Genomic DNA, 21618 nt, shown 5'->3' with positions numbered 1-21618 from the left:
AACCAGACAGAAGCATACGACTTAAAGACTCAGAATAGCTGACGTTTGGTATGTTATATAAAAACAAGTCTGTACAGAGCAAATGAACTGAAGCCAGGCCTCCCAAGCCGTTCCTACTAACTGAGATTTACAGCAACTTTTAGCCAAAAAGACTTCCTTGTTGAGGAGGCTAAACTACAAGTGGCAAAGGTAGGAGAGTGGACAAGGCTGGATTTGAGGCCAGAAGAGCTATGTTGGAATCTTGGCCTGGGGTGAGTCACCTAACTTCACTGGGCCTCAGTTTCTTCCCTGGAATAACAACAGAATTGGATTCAATGGAGGTCAAAGGTTCCATCCAGCTCTCAGTCTACCATCTTATGAAAATATGACTAAATCCACATTTCACCATTGTTTTGAAAAATAACAACACAATAAGACTATAGAGCTAAATGGCTTGTGTCAGGGTTCGTGAATGCAATGCTCTAGGACAAATCTGTTCCTTTGTTGTGGTGCTTCTAAAAATCAAAAAGGAAGCTTATTTAGAAAGGCAGACTGACAAACTATCATGTCCTTTTACAATAAAAAAAGCAAGAATTTTGTAAAAATTCAGAGCTACAAAGGTCATCCCAGTCAGTAGAAGAGGTCAGGAACAAGTCAAAACAACAGGGCCTGCCTGCCTCTGACGTAGAACACATTAGAGTGAATTAGAGTGAATTTCTGAAGGTGTATTGAGTAAAGGACTCCTGAAAAGCCAGGGTGCCAGCTCAGGTTGTGGTTAAGAGGCAGAGCACCACAGCAATACCACTGGGAGCCCAGAGGGAACAGAATTATTTAGGAAAAAGGACTAAAAACAGACTATCTGAAGAGCTGTTGGGGTGTCTGTTGCAGCTCTATGTATTTTAAAGTAATAACTAAATACCCCTCTCCCCTGCCCAGCGCCAGCAGGCATGTTTCTTTCCTAACTAAAAATGCAGAGTATAACATCCTTTGCTCACATTGGAGCCACCTGAGAATAACCAAAATGCCTTCTAGTAAGCCGGCTGCCAGGACAAACCACTCTCCCACTGCAAGGAAAACACTGGGATGAGCTTTAGTATTGTTCTGATCAAGAAAGGACAAGTCTTGGGGTAAATGACCTCAGCAAGATAGTGTTTGATAAACCCAAAGACCCCAGCTTTTGGGATAAGAACCCACTCTTTGACAAAAACATCTTGGAAAATAGTATGGGAGAGATTAGGTTTAGATCAACATCTCACACCCTACAGCAAGATAAATTCAGAATGGATAAATGATTTAAATATAAAGAAGGAAATTATAAGTAAATTAGGTGAATATAGAATAGTATACCTATCAGAGATCTATGGGAAAGGAAAGAATTTAAGAGCAAGCAAGAGATAGAGAGACACTAATAAACTGCTGGTGGAGTTGTGAATTTATCCAATCATTCTGGTGGGCAATTTGGAATTGTGCCCAAAGATGTTTAAAAGACTACCTGCCCTTTGATCCAGTTATACCACTGCTGGGTTTGTACCCCAAAAAGATAATAAGGAAAAAGACTTGTACAAAAATATTTATAGCTGTGCTCTTTGTGTTGGCAAAAAATTGGAAAATGAGGTGTCCATCAATTAGAGAATGGCTGAATAAAATTATGGTATGAGTTGGTGATGGAATATTATTGTGCTGAAAGGAATAGTGAACTAGAGGAATTCCATGTGAACTGGAATGACCTCCAGTAATTGATGCAGAGTGAAAAGAGCAGAACCAGGAGAACATTGTACACACTGACTGATACATTATGGCACAATCGAACATAATGGATTTCTCTACTAGCAGCAATGCAATGACTCAGAATAATCCAGAGAATTTAGGAGAAAGAACACTGTCCACATCCAGAGAAAGAACGGTGGGAGCAGAAATCTAAAAGAAAAGCATGTGATTGATCACATGGTTCAATGGGTATATGATTGGGTATGCTGACTTTAAATGATCACTCTATTGCAAATATGAATAACATGGAAATAGGTCTTGAACATTGATACATGTATAACCCAGTGTAAATGTTTGTCAGATCCAGGAGTAAAGAGAGAAAAGGGAGGGAAGGAAGGAAGGGAAGGAAAAGAAGGAAGGAAGGAAGGAAGGAAGGAAGGAAGGAAGGAAGGAAGGAAGGAAGGAAGGAAGGAAGGAAGGAAGGAAGGAAGGAAGGAAGGAAGGAAGGAAGGAAGGAAGGGAGGGAGGGAGGGAGGGAGGGAGGGAGGGAGGGAGGGAGGGAGGGAGGGAGGGAGGGAGGGAGGGAGGGAGGGAGGGAGGGAGGGAGGGAGGGAGGCAGGCAGGGAGGCAGGCAGGGAGGCAGGCAGGCAGGCAGGGAGGGAGGGAAAGAGGGAAGGAGGGAGGGAGGGAAAGAGGGAAGGAGGGAGGGAGGGAAAGGAGGGAGGGAGGGAGGGAGGGAGGGAGGGAAGGGGGGGAAGGAGAGAGGGAGAGAGGGAGGGAGGGAAGCCAAGTCTAACACCTGGAGTTCAGATACCAGGAGAAGAATGGGAGGCCAGAACTTATCTACATCCAATTGTACTTAAAATTCTTGGAGCAAGCAAGAGGGAGTTAGTTTGGAACTACAGGACACTGAAAATGCAATATAATACAGTGATTCTACAGGAAGTGCTGGCACCACTCTGAACAATGAAGCGATGAAGGACAAATGATGGGCAGCACACAGAATGCTTGGGATGCTGCTAGGAGTACTAAGAAGCAGCATGGTGGAGAGGGACAGAGACTCAGAAGACATGCATTTGAATCCCACCCCACATCACTTCTAGCCAGGCAACCCTGAGCAAGGGACTTTTTGGTTCCTTCTTTGTTTGCTCATCTGTAAAATGGAGATAAGAAGACCATCTACCTCACATGAAGGTATTGAGGGTCAAAGGAGACAACATACAGAAATCATTCTCAAAAACTTAAAGAGTTATCATTATTATTATATATAAAATTTGTTCTCTTAAACAGCTTACTTTTGCCATTAGTTTTTCAAATTATTTATCTTCATATAACACCCAAGATAAACTTCCTCGCTGGGGAATTATCACACATTCTAAATTAGTCAAATCCTAAATTAATGAGATTGTAAGAAAAGAATTTCAGAAAGAGCTACTGTTTTAAAAATTACTTTCAAAAATTAACCTTAAGAGAGACAGGTTTCCTTTGAAAACCAGACCTTTAAGATCCTATAGCCACCATTTGCTTACTTCAAAGAAATCTGCTGACTAAAAAAATTTTTGTACACTAAAAGATTGAGACCATTCTTTTGAGTCCCATCTACCAAAATCTAAGTCATTGTCAAATTGACTGACATAAGCTTTCAAAGTGTGGACAACAAATAAGTTGTATTTATCCTTTTTCTATTTATCTTTTTCAATTGTATAAACTTCAACTCCAGCCTCCCTCAGGCATTCATTTATTCAAATTTAAGATTTTAAAAATTTGTTCTCATGCAAAAATCCTACCATTTCTTTTATCAAAGATCCTTTCCCCCATCTTTTTAATATCATTCATTAGGGAGCTCTTGCTATCTTTCATAAACTGTTTAATAACAGGATGATGGAAAGGCGTGGGAAAGTTACTGGCTTTTGAAGTCTTTTCAGGGTAAATTATTCTATAACATCTTACCAGTGATATAACCTTCTAACGCCTTTGGCACCAACGATTTAGCAATTCTCAGGTCTTCAAGTGAACATTTGCCCGTTTCCAGGCCAAAAGACATTCCCATTCGCTTCAACACCTCTATATCATCGTGGATTTCAAAAGTATTGTCAAAATTAAAAAGATACTCGAACCTGCATTAGAGAAAAAGTTTATTTTAGAATTTTTTAGGTATGGGATTTTTTTTTCATTTTGCACATTATACAAGGCATATTACAATGGAAATATAAATTAAGAAGGAATAAAAACAATTCTGTTAAAATTCACAGTGCTGAGAATTATTCTGCTGGGTTATGGAACCAGCAGCTCTGCAGGGTTTAAATGATATACACTTTCTCAATTAAAACAACTTTCCTTTGAAGGAAAATAAGTATAAACCACCTTCTTTTGTGCTCATTAAACTGGTTCAAATTTAAGGTAGAAACTTTGTTCTGGTAAGGAACTTTATTTATTCCAAACCCAGTACTTATATTTCTTTGTAAAAGCTACACTATGTTAAATATAAATTTTATGCAAAATAATATATCCTTCAAAACAAAATAAAAATAGTGAGGATGGTGGCAATTGTATACCCCCTTTACTATTCAATGTAATTTATAGTCAGTTGACCTGCAAACTGATAAAAATAAATTTTTTGTACTTTGTATTTTTTGTTTTCAAAAGCCAAGCACTGGCTGCCCCATAATTATAAACATATAAAAAATCTAATCATTGAATTCTCCTCTACTTGTTCACTCTGGGTCTGTTTTTCTTCACTCTTGTCACTAGTAACATAGCATCATGCTATGACCACACAGGCCCTTTTTCTTGGGCTCTATCTCTGGGGTACAGACGGGGAGAGGTATAGCATGGTTTCTGTAAAAGGGCCTGAATGAAAGCATCCAGTTCTTTAGCTCTGTCTGTATGGAAGGACCATATTCTCCCAGAAGCAAGGGAACTGGACACCCTTGCTTACAGAGAAGCACAAGCAGAGATTAGTTCTGTGAGTGTCATGCAGAGTCCACAGTACATCCTATCCTCAAAAGACAATTAATTAATAGTGCTTGCTTGGCACATAGCAGGTGACCAAAAATCACTGACCGAACTGAACATAAAAATTTACAATAGCACAGTTACACATTTAGGTAAAATTTCCACACGTAAAAGTCAAATAAATGCTGATTGCAAAAAAGTAGCATAAAATGTTGTTTACAAAAAGGCAAATCCAAAGAAAACGAGGAGGGAGTAGATAGGTATCAATGTTTAAAGGTGTTTCTTTTCTTTTCTACTTTTTCCTTTAACTCTTAGCTTCTATCTTAGAACTGACACTGAGCATTGGTCCCAAGGCAGGAGAGTGATAAGGAGTACATAACTGAGGTTAAGTAAATTGCCCAGGTTCACACATCTAGGAAGCATTTGAAGTCATATTTGAACCAAGGACCTCTAGCCTCTAGGCCTAGCCATTCCCTCAGTCATCTACATGCCCTCAAAGTGTATACTTTCTACATTTAGTATTTGCTGAAAATACTTTCTTTCTCATTTAGGGGAAAACATATGTTGGGTTTTAAAAAGTCATCCATTAATATGCTTGAAAAACAAAATTTTAGGGACTGAGCAGGACTAACGGCTTCAGCAGGTTTCTAAGCCTTGTTCTAAACCCTGAAGAACCATTGTTAAAAAGCTATTCACATACATGACAATCTTGCTAACTGGAGAAAGGAGAACACAACCGTCTCCTTAGGTTCAAAGTTCCTTCACTCTCAAACCCGCTGGGAGGACGAATCCAACGGGACGTTATTTTATAGGGGCCGCCGTGCCACGAAGAGCAGACTGGTGATGGATGGTTTCCAAAACCTGACAACAATTTTCTTGAAAGATTCTTACTGAAAGGAGATTAATTTCAAATGGCTCATTTTAATCTTGCCAACACTCTGAAATGTTCACATTAAAGACAGTCTGGTAGGTGGCGATAAGTAAATAATCTGGGCTGCTCTTACTACGTTGACTCTATGAACCCCATCAACGTCAAGCACTGAAAATACATGGAACAAAAGGCCTCAATAGTGAGGATGGACTTTAGTCAGATGTGAAACTTCTTAAGCCTTATTATCATAGTTATAAAAAAGAGGTTAATTTAGCTGTTCAGCATCTCAAAGGACAGATCCAAAGAGAAACTTGCTAACAATTTTAGAATTGCTTTCTCTGTGACTTTTAATGACTTCATTTCGGAGCAGTGTTTTTTACTAAATGGATTCTGAAAAGGTAAATCTTGACCATCAAGATTCAAATGGAAGAGTCTACATACATAGTTTCTCCTGGGAGCAGCAGAGTTACAAAGATCCTATCTATGAATATGACATGGAAGCAATATATAGGTTCATATGGAGTAGTTTTAGGTTGCAATTACTACAGTGTATTTTCAGGCAATCTGTCAAGTATTTTGTTACTGTTGTCCCTAAGAATATTCTCTTTTTAAAAATTCTGTTCCTTCTCATTAGCTTTCCTAAAAACCCCAGCCCTGAGAATAAGTGCACAGTAGAGGTCACGAAAAACTAAAGAGTAAAATAAAATCATGGGGAGAACTAGGGACAAGGCTACAGGAGCATTCGATGCCTCCAAAATGAACCTAAGGTCCCAGGCTGGATTCCTCTGATGCCAGGGACACATTTCCCATCTGCAATAGCATCAAATTCCCTTCAACTTAAATGGACAAGCATTTATCGACTCAATGGCTGCCCCACACATGGGTGCTGGGAAAAGAGAAAATGAAACCAAGCCATTTCCTGCTTTCAGAGAGGAGCCTGTTAAGATCTTTTTGTGACCCAGTTATCTTCTTTGTCCTTACTGTCGTATTGTGATGCCAATTGCTGTAGATAAGGGCCAATGTGACAGTGTTGGGCCTACTTTGTAGACCTGTGCAATGGATGACTTAGGAGACAGATATATATATATATATATATATATATAATATATATTTAATATGTTACAGATGTAAAGAAATAAGAGATAACAGGGTTCAAGGATAAAGAGTTTCCCCAAACCTATGCTGACTTCTTATCCTAACTTATCCCAAAATTTCTATCTAAATTAAGCGTTTGTCCAAAATCCTTACTTAAAATTACATATAGTTTAAAAATACTGTTTTCAGGATGTTTCAGTAAAGATTGTACTGCCAGTTCCAGCCATGGTGGAATCGGGTTGAAGCAGGAATGGCCTGAACGGGCCAGAGCCTGCCCTCTGTTTCCTCACAGGGATCAGAGAAAAAGATCTTTTCTTCTTGCTGTCAGTTTTTACTCTTCAGCCACTGTCAAACAGTAACCTCTCTCTTTTCCAACTGCCACTCTGCTATTCCCAAAAGGTTTCCATGGGGAAAAGCCAGGGAGCTCAGGAGGCTGCTGCTTCTGGGGCCAAGCTCAGACCCAAGAGAGCGAGAGCTCAGTGCCAAGTACAAAACTCCAGCTGCAGAGAAGCCTCAGAAGCCAGCAGAGGCCTTGTTGCCCAAACTCCAAACTGGGCTGGAGACATTTTGACATGGTTCTCTCTTATCCCTTAACTTAGGAAATCTTTATGCCAAACCTAATCCAAATTTACCCCTAATAGGCCCACCACGGTTTGTCATTCAATAGAAGTCCATTCAGTTCCAAGGCCACAGAAGACTTGGGCTCTAGTCATATCTATGGGTTGGGTGCGAGGAATCCCTCCCACAAGGTCCCCTTCATTTCAGGGTCACTGCCTAAAGATTCCCCACTTCAGGCTCAGGGTTTGTCACTTCTTGGAACCTCTTCTCCCCCACATGCCACATATGTTACATGACCCCTTCCTGCCTCCCTCCAGGCTGCCCATCAGTGTCCTCCAGCCCCTGCTCAGGTCCCTGAGCCCCTTCTGTGTCTTCCAGCCTCAAGTCCCTGAGCCCCTTCTCTGCAGGGCTTCAGTAGGGCGGCTAGGGCTGGGCAGAGATGCTTGGGAGAGAATTCTCAGAGGAGGCTCAGGCCATGGGCCATCCCTGCCACTCCCCCCACAACCTCAGCCCCTCCCCCACTTACTTGTCACTTGAGATGCTACAGTCTATGACAGTTCTTTTGCTTGTGTTGACAATGATAAAAGGCAATTGTATTGTGGAGTTCAAAGCCGGAGGGCCCTGGTTCTGCTGCTCATTTTGCCGATTCCTTTGCACCAGATTTTTAAAAGCTATTTGCTGTATAAAGTAAGAATAACAGTATGACGATGGGATTAACTCTCCCCTTGTCTATTTTTAGCTAATAAAATCAAGAATTTAAAGTACCCATACTTAACCCTAAGAGAGTTTACAAGTCACTTACTAGAGTGAGTTCACACCTCCAAAGGCTACTGCCCCCCTCCTTGGGCAATGCTAGGCAAATTGAAAGACTGCCATTGGTTTCTGTGAAGAAGGGGGAGTGACAAGAAAGTGACATGGAAAAAGGAACATAAAAAGAAGAGACCAGCATGGTCTAAGGGTCTTTCCTTCCAAGCCTTTGGAGAAATTGGTTCCAGATGGAGTGAAGGGTTGAGATCCCTGCCTTGGCTAGGAGGAGATCTTTTCCCTGGGTCCTGTGTCAGCTTGCTGGGCGAGTGGCTGAAATTCTTGCCTGGGCTTTGGAAGAGGCTGTGTTGGTAGAATTCTGGCTGAAGACACCACTAGGACCTCTGGCTGAGGATTACTGGGAAATCCACATAGACAAGGGACTTGGGGAAGCCCTGCTGGGGCTGAGCCTAACTTCAATAGAGAAGGGTTGGTAGGCTTGTTAGAATCTGTCTCTTTATCTACATTTTTCCACTTTCACTCTTTCTACCTTTTTGTAAATAAATTTCCTAAAAGTCATCTTGACTTAAGCTATAATATTTTAAAATTGTCAACCACAATATTACTTTATAACTCTCATATTTAGTATAAAACCCTAAATTAAACCTTACACAGTAAATGAATGGAATCATTGGATGGGACAGAGTAATTCTGACTTCATGTGATTTAGAGGCTATCCATTCTTTAAGGCACCTACATGGATATGTCTGTAACAAGGTGAACTTGCCACAAGAGGTGACTAGAGAAGAATGAACCAGCTCAATAGCCAGGTTTTCTAAGGGGAAAATTTTTTTTTAAATTATTTTAGTCACATTGTAAGTTCAAAAGGAGATGATAGCATCTAAATTTTTTAAAAGGAAGTCAAATAATATTGAGTTAATAAATAAACCTTGATTTAACACCTATTAGATGCCAGGCACTGTGCTAAGCTAGATGGCAAAGAGGATGGTATACTGGCCTGGAGTTAGGAGGACAGAGCTTAAATCCAAACAGTGGCATTTCCTAGCTGTGAAACTTTGGGCAAGTCATTGGGTCTCTGCTTGGCTCTGTTTTCTCATCAGCAAAAAGAGATAGTAATTGCATCTACCTCTTAACATTATTATGAGAATTAAATGAGATGACATTTGTTATATCTGTTAAGATCCTAACAGACTGATGCTCAACATGTGGTAAGTAGATGGCTAGAAGGGCTTGCTCATTCCTTTAAGTTCTGGACTGAGAGAGCCAGATGCCGCTGGACTATCAGGAGCTCTAGGGCACTGTCTGTTCCATTAGCCTGATGGTCCTACAGCAGCCAGACCAAGGGACAGGGCCAGTCTGGGCCACCATGGCGGCCTGCCCCATCCACCTCAGAGGAAGCCTCTTCCTCACACTGTCTACACTAAGGGGTCATTAGAAAAATGTTTTGTAAAGCTTGCCAAATAAATTACACTGTTCTGTCTTTTCGAGTCTATTCATTGTAGTATTAAAAAAAGCAATCATGTTTTCAGTGGCAGGATGGCCGTCTCTCCTCAGGCCCCGTCCCTTCCGCAGCAGAGGTCTTTGTTAAGGCAGCCCCTTGAGGGCCGGCTGATTTTTAAAGCAGGCCCTTTTAAACAATTCTGAATGTCAGAGTCTGAAGGGAGGGCCTGGCTTTAGCTTTTGGGTGGATTCTAGTCAAAGGACCTGTAGTCTGGTCAGTCTGTGTGTGCTGTGAATGGCCCCCAGGGTCAAAGGGAAGGGGAATCATCAGACATCTGAATGGCCGTACAATAAAAGGACCCACAAGAAGGGAATGGAATGGAAAAGTGAAACTTAGGAGGAGTAATTGGAAAGGGGCTGCCAAGGAGCTCAAGCCCATCCTAGCACCAGGAGAAGGGAGACATATTATAGGAGGGGTTATTTCTGCCTGCTGCTCCGTCACACAGATCTGGAAGTGTAGTAAACGGCCAAATGAGTTATCTACCCAGACCTCAGAATAAAAGGATTTAAACCAGTGAAAAGCAGGTTTCACTCAGGATCAAGTCCTTATCTTGTGCTCTACAAAACTTCATTAAGGTTTTATTAGCACAATGCAAAGGGACTAAGTAACACTTTCTTTCCTCAACCCTGCTTTTTATCTATAATTAGTCCTCTTTTTCATTTTTTCTCTGTTTTCCTATGTTCTCTCCTTGGGAGACATAAAACCAAATAAATAGACAGAAGGAGTAAAAGTCATTTGGAATATTAATTTAATTTCTGTAGAATTTACCTATGCCATACATACAAGATGAAAAAATTGAAGTAGAAAGAATTTTTAAAGTTGCTAAAAATATTCAATAAGATGAGATAGAAATTCTAACCCTAATCCTAAATTGGGTGTAAAGAGAACCAGATCTGAAGTCAGGAGGACTAAATTCAAGCCTTGTCCTGACACTGGGCTAGTTCTTTTGCATTTGTGAACTTTTTCTCCTCTTAAAAAAAAAAGAGATAAGAAAAAAGACATGTACAAAAATATTCATAGCTGCGCTCTTTGTGGTGGCAAAAAATTGGAAACTGAGGGGATGCCCTTCAATTGGGGAATGGCTGAACAAACTGTGGTATATGTTGGTGATGGAATAGTATTGTGCTCAAAGGAATAATAAAGTGGAGGAATTCCATGGAGACTGGAACAACCTCCAGGAAGTGATGCAGAGTGAGAGGAGCAGAACCAGGAAAACATTGTACACAGAGACTGATACACTGTGGTACAATTGAATGTAATGGACTTCTCCATTAATGGCAATGAAGTGATCCAAACAATTTGGAAGGATCTATGAGAAAAACCACTATCCACATTCAGAGGAAAAACTGTGGGAGTAAAAACACCGAAGGAAAACACAACTGCTTGAATACATGGGTTGAAGGGATATGGTTGGGGACGTAGACTCTAAATGAACATCCTAGTGCAAACAACAACACGGAAATAGGTTCTGATCAAGGACATAAGTAATACCCAATGAAATTGCATGTCAGCTGCGGGAAGGGTGGGTGGAGGGGAGGGAGGGAAATAAAGTGAGTATTGTAACCAAAAATAAATAATAATAAAATTTAAATTAAAAAAAAAAGAGCAATAATATTTACTCTTTTCTATCTCATAGATTTTCTGTGAGGAAAGTGCTTTATAAGATTCAAAGCACTATTTAAATGTAAGGTATTACTATGAAAAATTCAATAAATTAAAAGAGAAATAAATCACAGTAAAGAGTATTTAATCATGCAGAAAAATAACTGATTAGTGAAACAGTTCAGAAATCAAATATTTTAATCCTAAATTATATATATATATATTTTAAAAATTTGCAACCAATAATAAAGGTTACAACTGTAACAACAAAAGACAAAAGGCTAACACCCTCTTCGCTCTTTTTGAAGTTTTATCTGATTGTCAAGAAAATGGCATTATTATATTGTTCAAAGTTCATTTTTACAATCATAATCATCAAATACAAAAAAAGTTCTTTGGTCCAATTACCCTGTGACTCTCAAACTCACATGATTTTATACAAAGGTTCTATTATGTTCAAAAAACATTTAAGCTCCCCTGCAGTGATGAAAACAATTACAAATACAGGGATTCTTATTAAATATTAAATTTATTTAGAAAAGAAATGTACTTCGAGGCTTCACCTATGTCTATGCTGTAGTCAGCAGAGGCCTCTAGAGGGCAAAGGAGCCCAGAACACTAGCAGATGGTAGGGGTCAAAAACAGATTCCTTTCTCCTTGTCTAAGACCAGACTCCTACCAAGTGTAAAAGGGAATTCTTTGTTCTCTCTGAGTTTACACTTGTGAAAGGGAATCCTTTATTCCCTTTATTTTGAGTTAACACTTGGTTAACAATAACTTAAGTACCCCTCACTAGATTGTGAAGATAGGATTAACTTTCCTTTGTCTACTTTTGAATTGAATCAACAAAACCTTGAACACCCTACTTAGCACTAGGTGGAGGAGCTCTCTCCACCCTTTCAACTCAATCAGCCAGGAAATGAGAATTCACACCTCAATCAGCCAGGAATCTCTTTTGACTAGTATTCACCTCTCCAGAAGAAGTGGTTCCCACAGACACTGCCCCCTGGGCAATCTGGGAGCTTTGATTAGCCACTGTGAAAAGGGGAAGGGACAAGAAGCCACTATAAAAGACTCTGAATTTCTGGGGCTAAAAAAGTCCACTCCAAGAAGTGGGCTTGAAGAAGGAGTTGCCCTTCAAGAAGAAGGTTGGCTCAAGGAAGGAAGTTGGTCTCATGAGTCACCTTCAGTTTGAGTCATCATCTTGACCTGCCTCTTGGAGGGAACTTGGGTGAGTGGGTAACTGGCTTTCCCTTCCTGTCTTCTGGATAGAGTTTAATTCCAGTTGAAGGTCAACAAGTCCTGGATGAGTTGAGCACTAGAGCACCACAGCATTATTTAGTTAGATAGGCTAATGTTTTCTCTATCCTTTTGTATTTCTCTGCTTTCACCCTTTCTACCTCTTTTGTAAATAAAAGCTATTAAAGTCATTCCAACTTTGAGTAATATTACTTTGAATCAGCAACCACCATTACTATTTATAATCTTCATATATTTTAGTCAAACCATTAAGATTTAATCCCTATACAAGAAAAAGGCTGAGATGCCTCTGGGTCCCTAAGCTCCTGCACCCACTACACGGGCATGTAGGGAGGAAAAGAGGACCTGGAAACTGAGTGCATATGCACACACACCCGCCAGACAAGCCACACTCCATACCTGCAGCAGCAGCTCCTGCAGCTGAGCCCTCTTCTGCTTTATACGCTCTATTCGCCGTTGCTTCTCAATCTGTAAAACACAGATGACAAATAAGGTCAGCATAATGAGTCAAAAGAACAAGGGTGCGCTTCAGCCCCCCTGCAGGTCCCAGCTAAGTGTGAGGAGCATAGGGCAGGGCCACCAACCTTTTAGGGCTGCTGCTAAGATTTTTCAGCAGTGAGTAGATTATAAAATTTCCAAAAGTGTGACAGCAGACATCCAAGTTACCTACACGGGCAAAACTATTGAGAAAGAGGATATCACTTGTCTCTCATGTAATCTAAGAGCCAGTTCTGTGTGATAAACCCCCCCTTCATGGACAGCACCTGCTTCTCTTCATCTCGGTTTCCCCAAAAGAGTGGAAGGCAGGTAAGATGGTCCACCTTTCCTTTCTGGAGGATCCCTTCCATGTCCTTCCCTTCACAAACCTAGTTCTCTTCCAAAGCTACACCAAAGAGCGTTTCTGAGAGTCCCAGGACTATTCTGTGCTAGGCATTTGTTTGTTTGCATTGCTCTAATTAAATATCAAAAAGAACAAAGCCTTTATGAAGTGGCAAAATAACCCAAACTCTGCTCCTAAAAAGGACAAATTCAAGTCTCTCCAAGCCAAGGCACAGCGTGAGATCAGGAAGATGCAAGACCGATGGTGGGGAAAAAAGGCAGAAGAAATCCAGCGTTTTGCTGATGCGAAAAACTACAAACAATTTTTCAGTGCCCTCAAGACTGTCTATGGGCCATTAAAACCCACCACCACTCCCTTGCTATCCTCTGACAGTGACACTCTCATAAAAGATAAAAAAGGCATCAGCAACAGGTGGAAAGAACACTTCAGTCAGCTTCTCAACCGACCCTCTTCAGTCGACCAAAGTGCCCTTGACCAGATCCCCCAAAATCGCACCATTGAACAACTTGAGGTCCCTCCTTCAATAGAGGAAGTCCAAAAAGCCACTAAACAAATGAGTGCAGGCAAGGCACCCAGTAAAGACGGGATCCCAACCGAGGTGTACAAGGCCTTAAATGGAAAGGCGCTCCAGGCATTCCACATAGTGCTGACCAGCATATGGGAAGAGGAAGACATGCCCCCAGAACTCAGAGATGCCTCCATCGTAGCCCTATACAAGAACAAAGGCTCACGAGCAGCCTGTGACAATTACAGAGGCATCTCACTACTCTCCACTGCTGGAAAGATCCTCGCCCATATTATACTCAACAGACTCCTGTCATCTGTTTCAGAGCAGAACCTGCCTGAATCACAACGTGGCTTCCAACCAGATCGCAGCACCATCGACATGGTCTTCACGGTGAGGCAAAGGCAGGAAAAATGCCTTGAGCAGAACCTGAGTCTCTACATTGTCTTCATAGACCTGATGAAGGCTTTAGACACAGTGAACAGGGACGCATTGCGGGTGATCCTCAGCAAGCTCGGTCGCCTAGCAAAATTCGTCAAACTGATCCAGCTCTTTTATGTTGACATGACAGGGGAAGTCCTATCTGGTGGAGAGACTTCCGATCGCTTCAACATCTCCAATGGTGTGAAACAAGGCTGTGTCCTCACTCCGGTACTATTCAACCTATACTTCACCCAAGTATTACAACATGTTGTGATGGATCTAGACCTGGGCGTCTACATCAAATACCGACTGGATGGCTGACTATTCGACCTTTGCCGCCTGACTGCAAAAACAAAGACAACAGAGAGACTCATCCTGGAAGCTCTCTTCGCAGATGACTGTGCTCTCATGGCCCACCAAGAAAATCATCTCCAAACCATTGTGGACAGGTTCTCTACCGCAACAAAACTGTTTGGCCTGACTATCAGCCTCAGCAAAACAGAGGTGCTGTTCCAACCTGCCCCAGGGAGGCCAACAAACCAGCTGTGCATTATAATCGAAGGCATGCAGCTTTCTAACATCAACACTTTCAAGTACCTGGGCAGCACCATCGCCAGCGACGGGTCCCTAGACCACAAGATCAATGCCAGGATCCAAAAGGCCAGCCAGGCACTCGGGCGGCTGCGCTCCAAAGTCCTCCAACACAGTGGTGTAAGCGCTGCGACGAAGCTCAAAGTGTACAACGCAGTGGTCCTCAGCTCACTCCTGTACGGTGTGAGACATGGACACTGTACCGGAAGCACATGAAACAGCTGGAGCAATTCCACCAACGCTCCCTCCGGTCAATCATGAGGATCCGATGGCAGGACCGAATCACCAACCAGGAAGTCCTCGACAGAGCCAACTCCACCAGCATCGAAGTCCTGGTCCTCCAAACCCAGCTACGATGGTCTGGACACGTCATCCGCATGGACCCACAGTGAATACAAAGACAGGTATTCTATGGTGAGCTGTCAGCTGGACTCAGGAAACAAGGCCGACCAAAGAAAAGATTCAAGGATCAGCTAAAGTCCAACTTGAAGTGGGCTGGCATTACACCAAAGCAACTAGAACTCGCTGCCTCTGACAGAAGCAGCTGGCGAATCCACATTAACCATGCCGCCACCACCTTTGAAGATGAACGACGTCGACGTCTTGCCGCTGCGCGTGAACGCCGACACCAGGTCAGAACCGCACCTCCTGTAACAACTGGCGTTCTATGCCCCGTGTGCCACAAACTGTGCGCCTCAGCCTTTGGACTCCAAAGCCACATGAGGATACAGCAATAGATGAAATTGCACAAAGACAATCGTCATTCTTGGTCACTGAGAGACTACCACTACTAATTAAATATCAAAATATCTGATCGTTATATTCCCAATCTCACTTTTGATAGAAAAAAATCATTTTTAGCTGAGGAGGGTTTCTAATCAACTGATTATCTGAGTTTGCCAACACGAGTCAGTTTAAAAGCCTCCGGAGACAAGAGAAATCTTCATAAAGGAGTTGGGGTTGGGGGGGTTGATTTTTTGGTTATCGTCTTTGGAGAAACAGGCTGTCAACTCAAGAGAAGCTCAGGAAAGAGAGCTTTTAATGTTCACGTGTCACAGTTTCTTGTTTTTGACATAGAAGGTTGGCCACACATTATTTTAGATTTGCTGGGGAAAATGAGCTGAGAGAAACATCAATTAATTACCTCCACAGCCATATAATTAGCTCCAGTCATCTAATATTTATGGCCACTGGAGTCAATCTATCCCCAAACCAATTTAAGAGACATGCTATGATAAAGTTTCATTCTGAAAAGATTTTTGTAGACATCTATTTTAACAAGAGAGTGCAGAAGGCAGCTAAATGGCTCTGGGGATAAAGATCCAGGCCTGGAGACAGAAGATCCTCAGGTCTAATCTGGCCCCAAAATTTCCTAGCTGTGCAACCCCACTCAATTGCCTAGCCCTCACCACTTGCTCTTCAGCCTTGAAATGGATACTCAGAAAGTAAAGATTTTAAAATTGGTTAAAAGGGGTGGGTGCATAGTAAGAATGAATAGATGTCTTACATTTTAATTGTGCATAGGAGAATTTCAGCTTTTTATGGGAATGAGTTTAAAAAAGTTCAGCCAAGACAAATATGATCCAATAGGACTAAAATGGAAGCTGAAATTCTCCTATTCAAGAAAAATGGAAAATTTAAGCAAAAAATGGTTATGGCACAATCTAAATGATACTGATGCGGAAGAAAGGGAAACATCTAAAGAGACTAAATGATTTTAAAGAACTAGAAAAAATAATAACAAAATTAATCTGGAAGAACAACAGATTAAAATTTTAAGGGAATTAATGAAAAATGTGAAGGATGATAGCCTAGTAGTACCAGATCTCAAACTGTACTATAAAGCAATGGTCATCAAAACAATATGGTACTGGCTAAGAGATAGAAGGGTGGATCAATGGAATAGACTTGGGGTAAATGACCTCAGCAAGATAGTGTACAATAAACCCAAAGATCCCAGCTTTGGGGACAAGAGCCCACTAGATGGAAAATAATATGGCAGAAACTAGGTATAGACCAATTAGTATATCACACCCTATACCAAGGTAAGGTCAGGTTGGGTTTATGATTTAGACATAAAGGGTGATGCTATAAGTAAATTAGAGGAACACAGAATGGTTTACCTGTCGGACTATGGAGAAGGGAAGAATTTCATGACCAAACAATAGATAGAGAGCATTATAAGAGGTAAAATGAGTAACTGATTATATTAAATTAAAAACAAAACCAATGTAACTAAGATTAGAAGGGAAACAACAAATTGGGGAAAAAACTTTTATTACAAATTTCTCTGATAATGGTCTCATTTCTCAAATATATAGAGTATTAAGTCAAATTTACAAGTCATTCCCCAACTGACAAATAGTCAAAATATATGAATAAGCATTTTTCAGATGAAGAAATCAAAGCTATCAAAAATCATATGAAAAAATATTCCAAATCATTCTTGATTAGAGAAATGCAAATTTTAAAATAACTGGGGTAGCACCTCACACCTCTCAGATTAGTCAATAAATATGACAGGAAAGGAAAGTGTTAAATGTTGGAAGGAATGTGGCAAAATGAGGACACGTCATTGGCAGAACTATGCCTAAAGGGCTATAAGGTAATCCATATCCTTTGATCCAGCAGTATCACTATTAGGTATGTATCCCAAAGAGATTTTAAAAGTGGAGGGGAAACTATTTGTACAAAAATATTTATAGCATCTCTTTTTTGTTGTAAAGAATTGGAAATTGAGGGGATGTCGATCAACTGGAGAACGACAGAACAAACTGTGGTATGTAATGGTTATGAAATACTATTGTGCTATAAGAAACAACAAACAAGATGATTTCAAAAAATGCTATACATGAACTGAAGCAGAACTAGGAGAACATTTTACACAGTAACAGCAATATTATACGATGACCAACAGTGACTTGGCTACTCTCAGTAATACAATGATCCAGGCAATTCTGAGGAACTTATGACAAAGAATGTTATCTAGAGAAATAAATGTTGAATTTCATACTAGTTTATTTATATTTTTATTTTGAGGGTTTTGGTATTATATGAGGAATCTCTTATGAAAATGAACAATATGGAAATATGTTTTATTTTATCAGATTTGGATCATGTAACTTCAGAAAATTTATGTGGAAATTTATTACATTTAATTGATCAGACAGAGACAGACAGAGACCAAATGGAATATAGGATGAATTCAGATTTGAAGACAGTATGTAAGAAAAATTGGTTTTTATGGGACGTATTTCTTGGTATAAGAGTAGTGAAAACCATGTCACCTTTTAGGACAGAAGCTGATGCACACACTTTTGATGACTTTGCCCAGAACAAAAAAAGTCCATTAACTAAACACTTCTCTGCCTGCTCATGGACACAGGGGCCATTCCTGTGGGACTATCTGTACCCATATTTAGAGGGATTCGGGAGGACCTGAGCTTAAATCTGGCCTCAGGCTCTTCCTAGCAGTGTGGATCTGGGCAAATCACTGGACCTGGTGATGCCCGTTTCATCATGTCTAAAATTGGAATAATAATCACATCTACCTGTGAATTTTAGATTTATTCCATCCTGCTTAGTCTAACAAAATAGGAATGTCTACACCCCTACTTAAGGATTAAGTGTTGAGAGGGATGGCCTATGACAGACATGTGCTAGCAAACAACAAATCAAAAACAACTGACAGACCCCTGGGCTGTCCTAAGTCAAGCATAAGCTACCATTGGTACATGTGAGACGCAGGAAGTGATGTAAAAACGGTCTATATATTTTGCATCACTTCCTCTCTCTGGCCTCTTTTCATGGAGAGGTGGCTCTGGCTCTTGTGGCAGAGAGGTGGCTGGTGGCAGCATGCTGAGCATCTTGGCGTGGTTGCAGGTATTGTCTGGGTTTGGCAGTGAGCATCCTTGATAAAGTAACTGGGAGAAGCTTAATATTGTAGGTCAGGTGAGGCATCTTCTCTGAGCTCTCTCGGAGTTTAGGCTGATTCCTTTTTTTTGCCTTTACCTTCCTAAAAATGCCATCCTCCTAGGAGGCCCCTCAAATCAGAGGAGGCCTCGTGGCTGGAAGGTCTCTGAACTCCCCTTGGCTCAGGCTAGGCAGGAGAAATCATATACCCTTTTCCCTCTCTCTTCTTCTTAATTCCTTCCCTCTATATTAATTTAACCACCATAAAATTTCCAAACTGACTTGAGTATTTTATTTGGGATTTGAATTAATCCCTGGTGACCATAAGGATACTATATTAGTCAAGACCCTAAATTTACCCCTTACTATCCCCCAGGGTCAATGCGAGCATAAAATGAGACAATATTTTGTAAAGTGCTTTGTAAACATTGAAAGTGACACATAATGTTAATTATATTATTCTTGCTGTTATTATTATTTCAATGAAGTACCTGGTAAAATTTCTCAAAGCAACACGGTGAAAGAATGGAGATCTGAAAATAAAATCTAATTTTTAAAAATATAGCAGAAAACATGGAGAAGATCAATCTGGATGATAGTACAATGAGATGGATTCAAAACTGACTAAATGGCTGGACCTAATGAGTGTGGATTAACAGATGTTCAGCTACTGTAGGCCAGGCAAGGAGGAGAGACTTCTGCCAGGACGCCACAGGGATCTGTTTATAGCCTTGTTCCATTCTACATTTCAACCATGGACATGGATGAAGGCAAGGATGGCAAGTTTATTAAATCTGAGAAGAAATAAAATTGTGAAGTATAGGTAATAAGTTGGACAACTATACCGAAAATCTAAAAAGATCCCTATAGGCTGGGGAAATTATCATAAAGTTCCAAACTTCTAAACTGAAGGAACTCTTGAAAAACCTACAGAAAACTTAGAAGGGGATATGATTTTTATCTTCAAATATTTGAAGGATTTTCATGGGAAGAGAGAGACTGAATTTATTCTGGTTGGTTTCAGAAGACAAAATTAAGAAGAAATTAGAAGCACATTATTTTATCTTAACACATAGAAAATTTAACTAGAAATTAAAGCTCTCCCGAGAATGGAATCAGTTCCTTCAGGAAGCAGAGAGTCCCCTATAACAAGAAATCTATCAAAAGGGCAGTTAAGAGGCTCAGTAGATAGAGCATACGGCCTGAAGGAAGGTCCTGGGTTCATAACCCTATACAAGTCACTTAACTCCAATTGCCTATCCCTTATTGCTCTTTTGCCTTGGAGTTTATACTTAATATCAATTCTGAGACCAAAGGTAAGTGTTTTAAATTTTTAAAGGGGGATGACACAGTGTATAGTGTTCCAGGGGAATAGTCAGGAAGACTCATTTTTCCTACTTCATATCTACCCTCGTACTTACTAGCTGGGTGACTGTGGTTAAATCACTTAACCCTGTTTGCCTCAGTTTCCACTCCAGCACCTTTGCAAAAAAAAAAGGGGGGGGTTCACAAAGAAATGGAGATGACAAACAACTGAACAACAAAATCACAGGAAGTCTTCAAGTTTATATACATATATACACACACACATTTATATATAAAATTCATAATATATATTATTACTAGCAAAATCTAACAGGAAAAAATAGAGTTATTTAAAATAACTACAGATTTTTATAAAGTATTTAGGAGTACATCTACCAAAACACACTAAGAAACTACATTAATACAAGTACAAAACACTCTTGACAAAAATAAAAACTGACCAAATAAGTGGACTGTTCATGGATAGGCTGTACCAATATAATAAAATGTCAATACTACCTAAATTTGCTTATTTAATTCTATCTATCTATCTACAAATACATGTATATTTATATGTATGTATGTTTACATATGTATATGTATCTCAAACTACCTAAGGATTACTTTAGAGAACTAGAAAAACAAAAGAGTTAATACTTTTAGGGGAGGTAATTTTTTTAAATGCGAAGGAAGGAATCCTAACAGATTTCAAACCATACTACAAAGCAGTAATGATTTTTTAAAAACTTTTTTGGAATTGGCTAAAAAAATTGAAAAATTGATCTGTAAAACAGATCAAGTACACTACAAAATGAAATGATCATAGTGAAATAGTATTCAATAAACCCAAAGACCACAACTATGGGAACAAAGACTCACTAGTAAAAAAAAAGTTATGGGAAAACTAGAAAGTAGTGTGGCAGAAATTAGACCTAGGTCAACCAACACTTCACACCATATATCTAAACTTGCTACACACACATGCTATATGCTACAAATGGATGAAAGACCTAAATATAAAATTTCATATTGTGAACAAATTAGAAGAACAAAGAAAAATATTTTTTGTAATTATAGATGGAAAAGAATTCATAAACAAAAGAAAATTATAGAAGATAAAATGGGCAATTTTTATTACAGAAAACTGATAAGGTTTTGTACAAATAAAATTAATGCACTTAAGTTACCCTGGGGAGAAAATCTGTGACAAATTTCTTTGAAAAAGTTTCCATTTCCAAGAAGAGATAAAGTATTGAGATACAGCTAACTTATATCAATATAACCCATTCCTTAATAGATAGTCAAAAGATACGAAAAGGCAGTTTTCAAAAGAAGAAATCCAAGCTATTAACAGCTACATTAAAAAATCCTGCAAATCATGAATAATTAGATAAATGAAAATTAAAACATTTCTAATACTTCATATGATCAGATTGGCAAAGGTGAAAAAAAAAGAAAAGAAAATGACAGTTCTTGGAGGAGCTGCAGGAGATGGGCATATTGGTACACTGATTGCAGAGCTGTTAATTTGTCCAGTCATTCTGGAAAATGATTTGGAACTATGACCAAAGTTGCTAAACTATACATACTGCAAAGAGATCAAAGAAAGAAAGGACCCTTTTGTAGAAAACAAATTATTTTTTTCATAGCAGCTATTTTTTTTTTTGTAGTCAAGAACCATAAACTGGTAATGGCTCAACAGTTTATTGTATATGAAAACCCTGATACTGAGCTAAAAGAAATGATGA

At 39.8% G+C, this 21618-nt stretch overlaps 1 protein-coding gene across 17 annotated transcripts in view; it reads right to left on the bottom strand.

The window, feature by feature from the left end:
* The window catches only part of TFDP2 (transcription factor Dp-2), a 182297-nt gene that overhangs the window by 9271 nt on the left and 151408 nt on the right, over positions 1-21618 (bottom strand). For 13 of the 17 annotated variants that reach the window (XM_056807240.1, XM_056807242.1, XM_056807243.1 and 10 more), the window contains 4 exons: positions 19987-20046; positions 12693-12761; positions 7692-7843; positions 3637-3803 (listed from right to left, as the gene is read on the bottom strand). In XM_056807240.1, coding sequence (XP_056663218.1) covers positions 3637-3803; positions 7692-7843; positions 12693-12761; positions 19987-20046 — 448 coding nt within the window. The remainder of the gene's footprint in view (positions 1-3636; positions 3804-7691; positions 7844-12692; positions 12762-19986; positions 20047-21618) is intronic. The other 4 variants (XM_007502108.3, XM_056807245.1, XM_056807247.1 and 1 more) reach the window with 1 other exon arrangement.

The sequence above is a fragment of the Monodelphis domestica genome, chromosome 8, assembly GCF_027887165.1.
Source record: "Monodelphis domestica isolate mMonDom1 chromosome 8, mMonDom1.pri, whole genome shotgun sequence".
Classification (NCBI taxonomy): Eukaryota; Metazoa; Chordata; class Mammalia; order Didelphimorphia; family Didelphidae; genus Monodelphis; species Monodelphis domestica.
The sequence above is the reverse complement of the archived record's forward strand: the minus strand, read 5'-3'. Positions and strand labels throughout refer to the sequence as shown.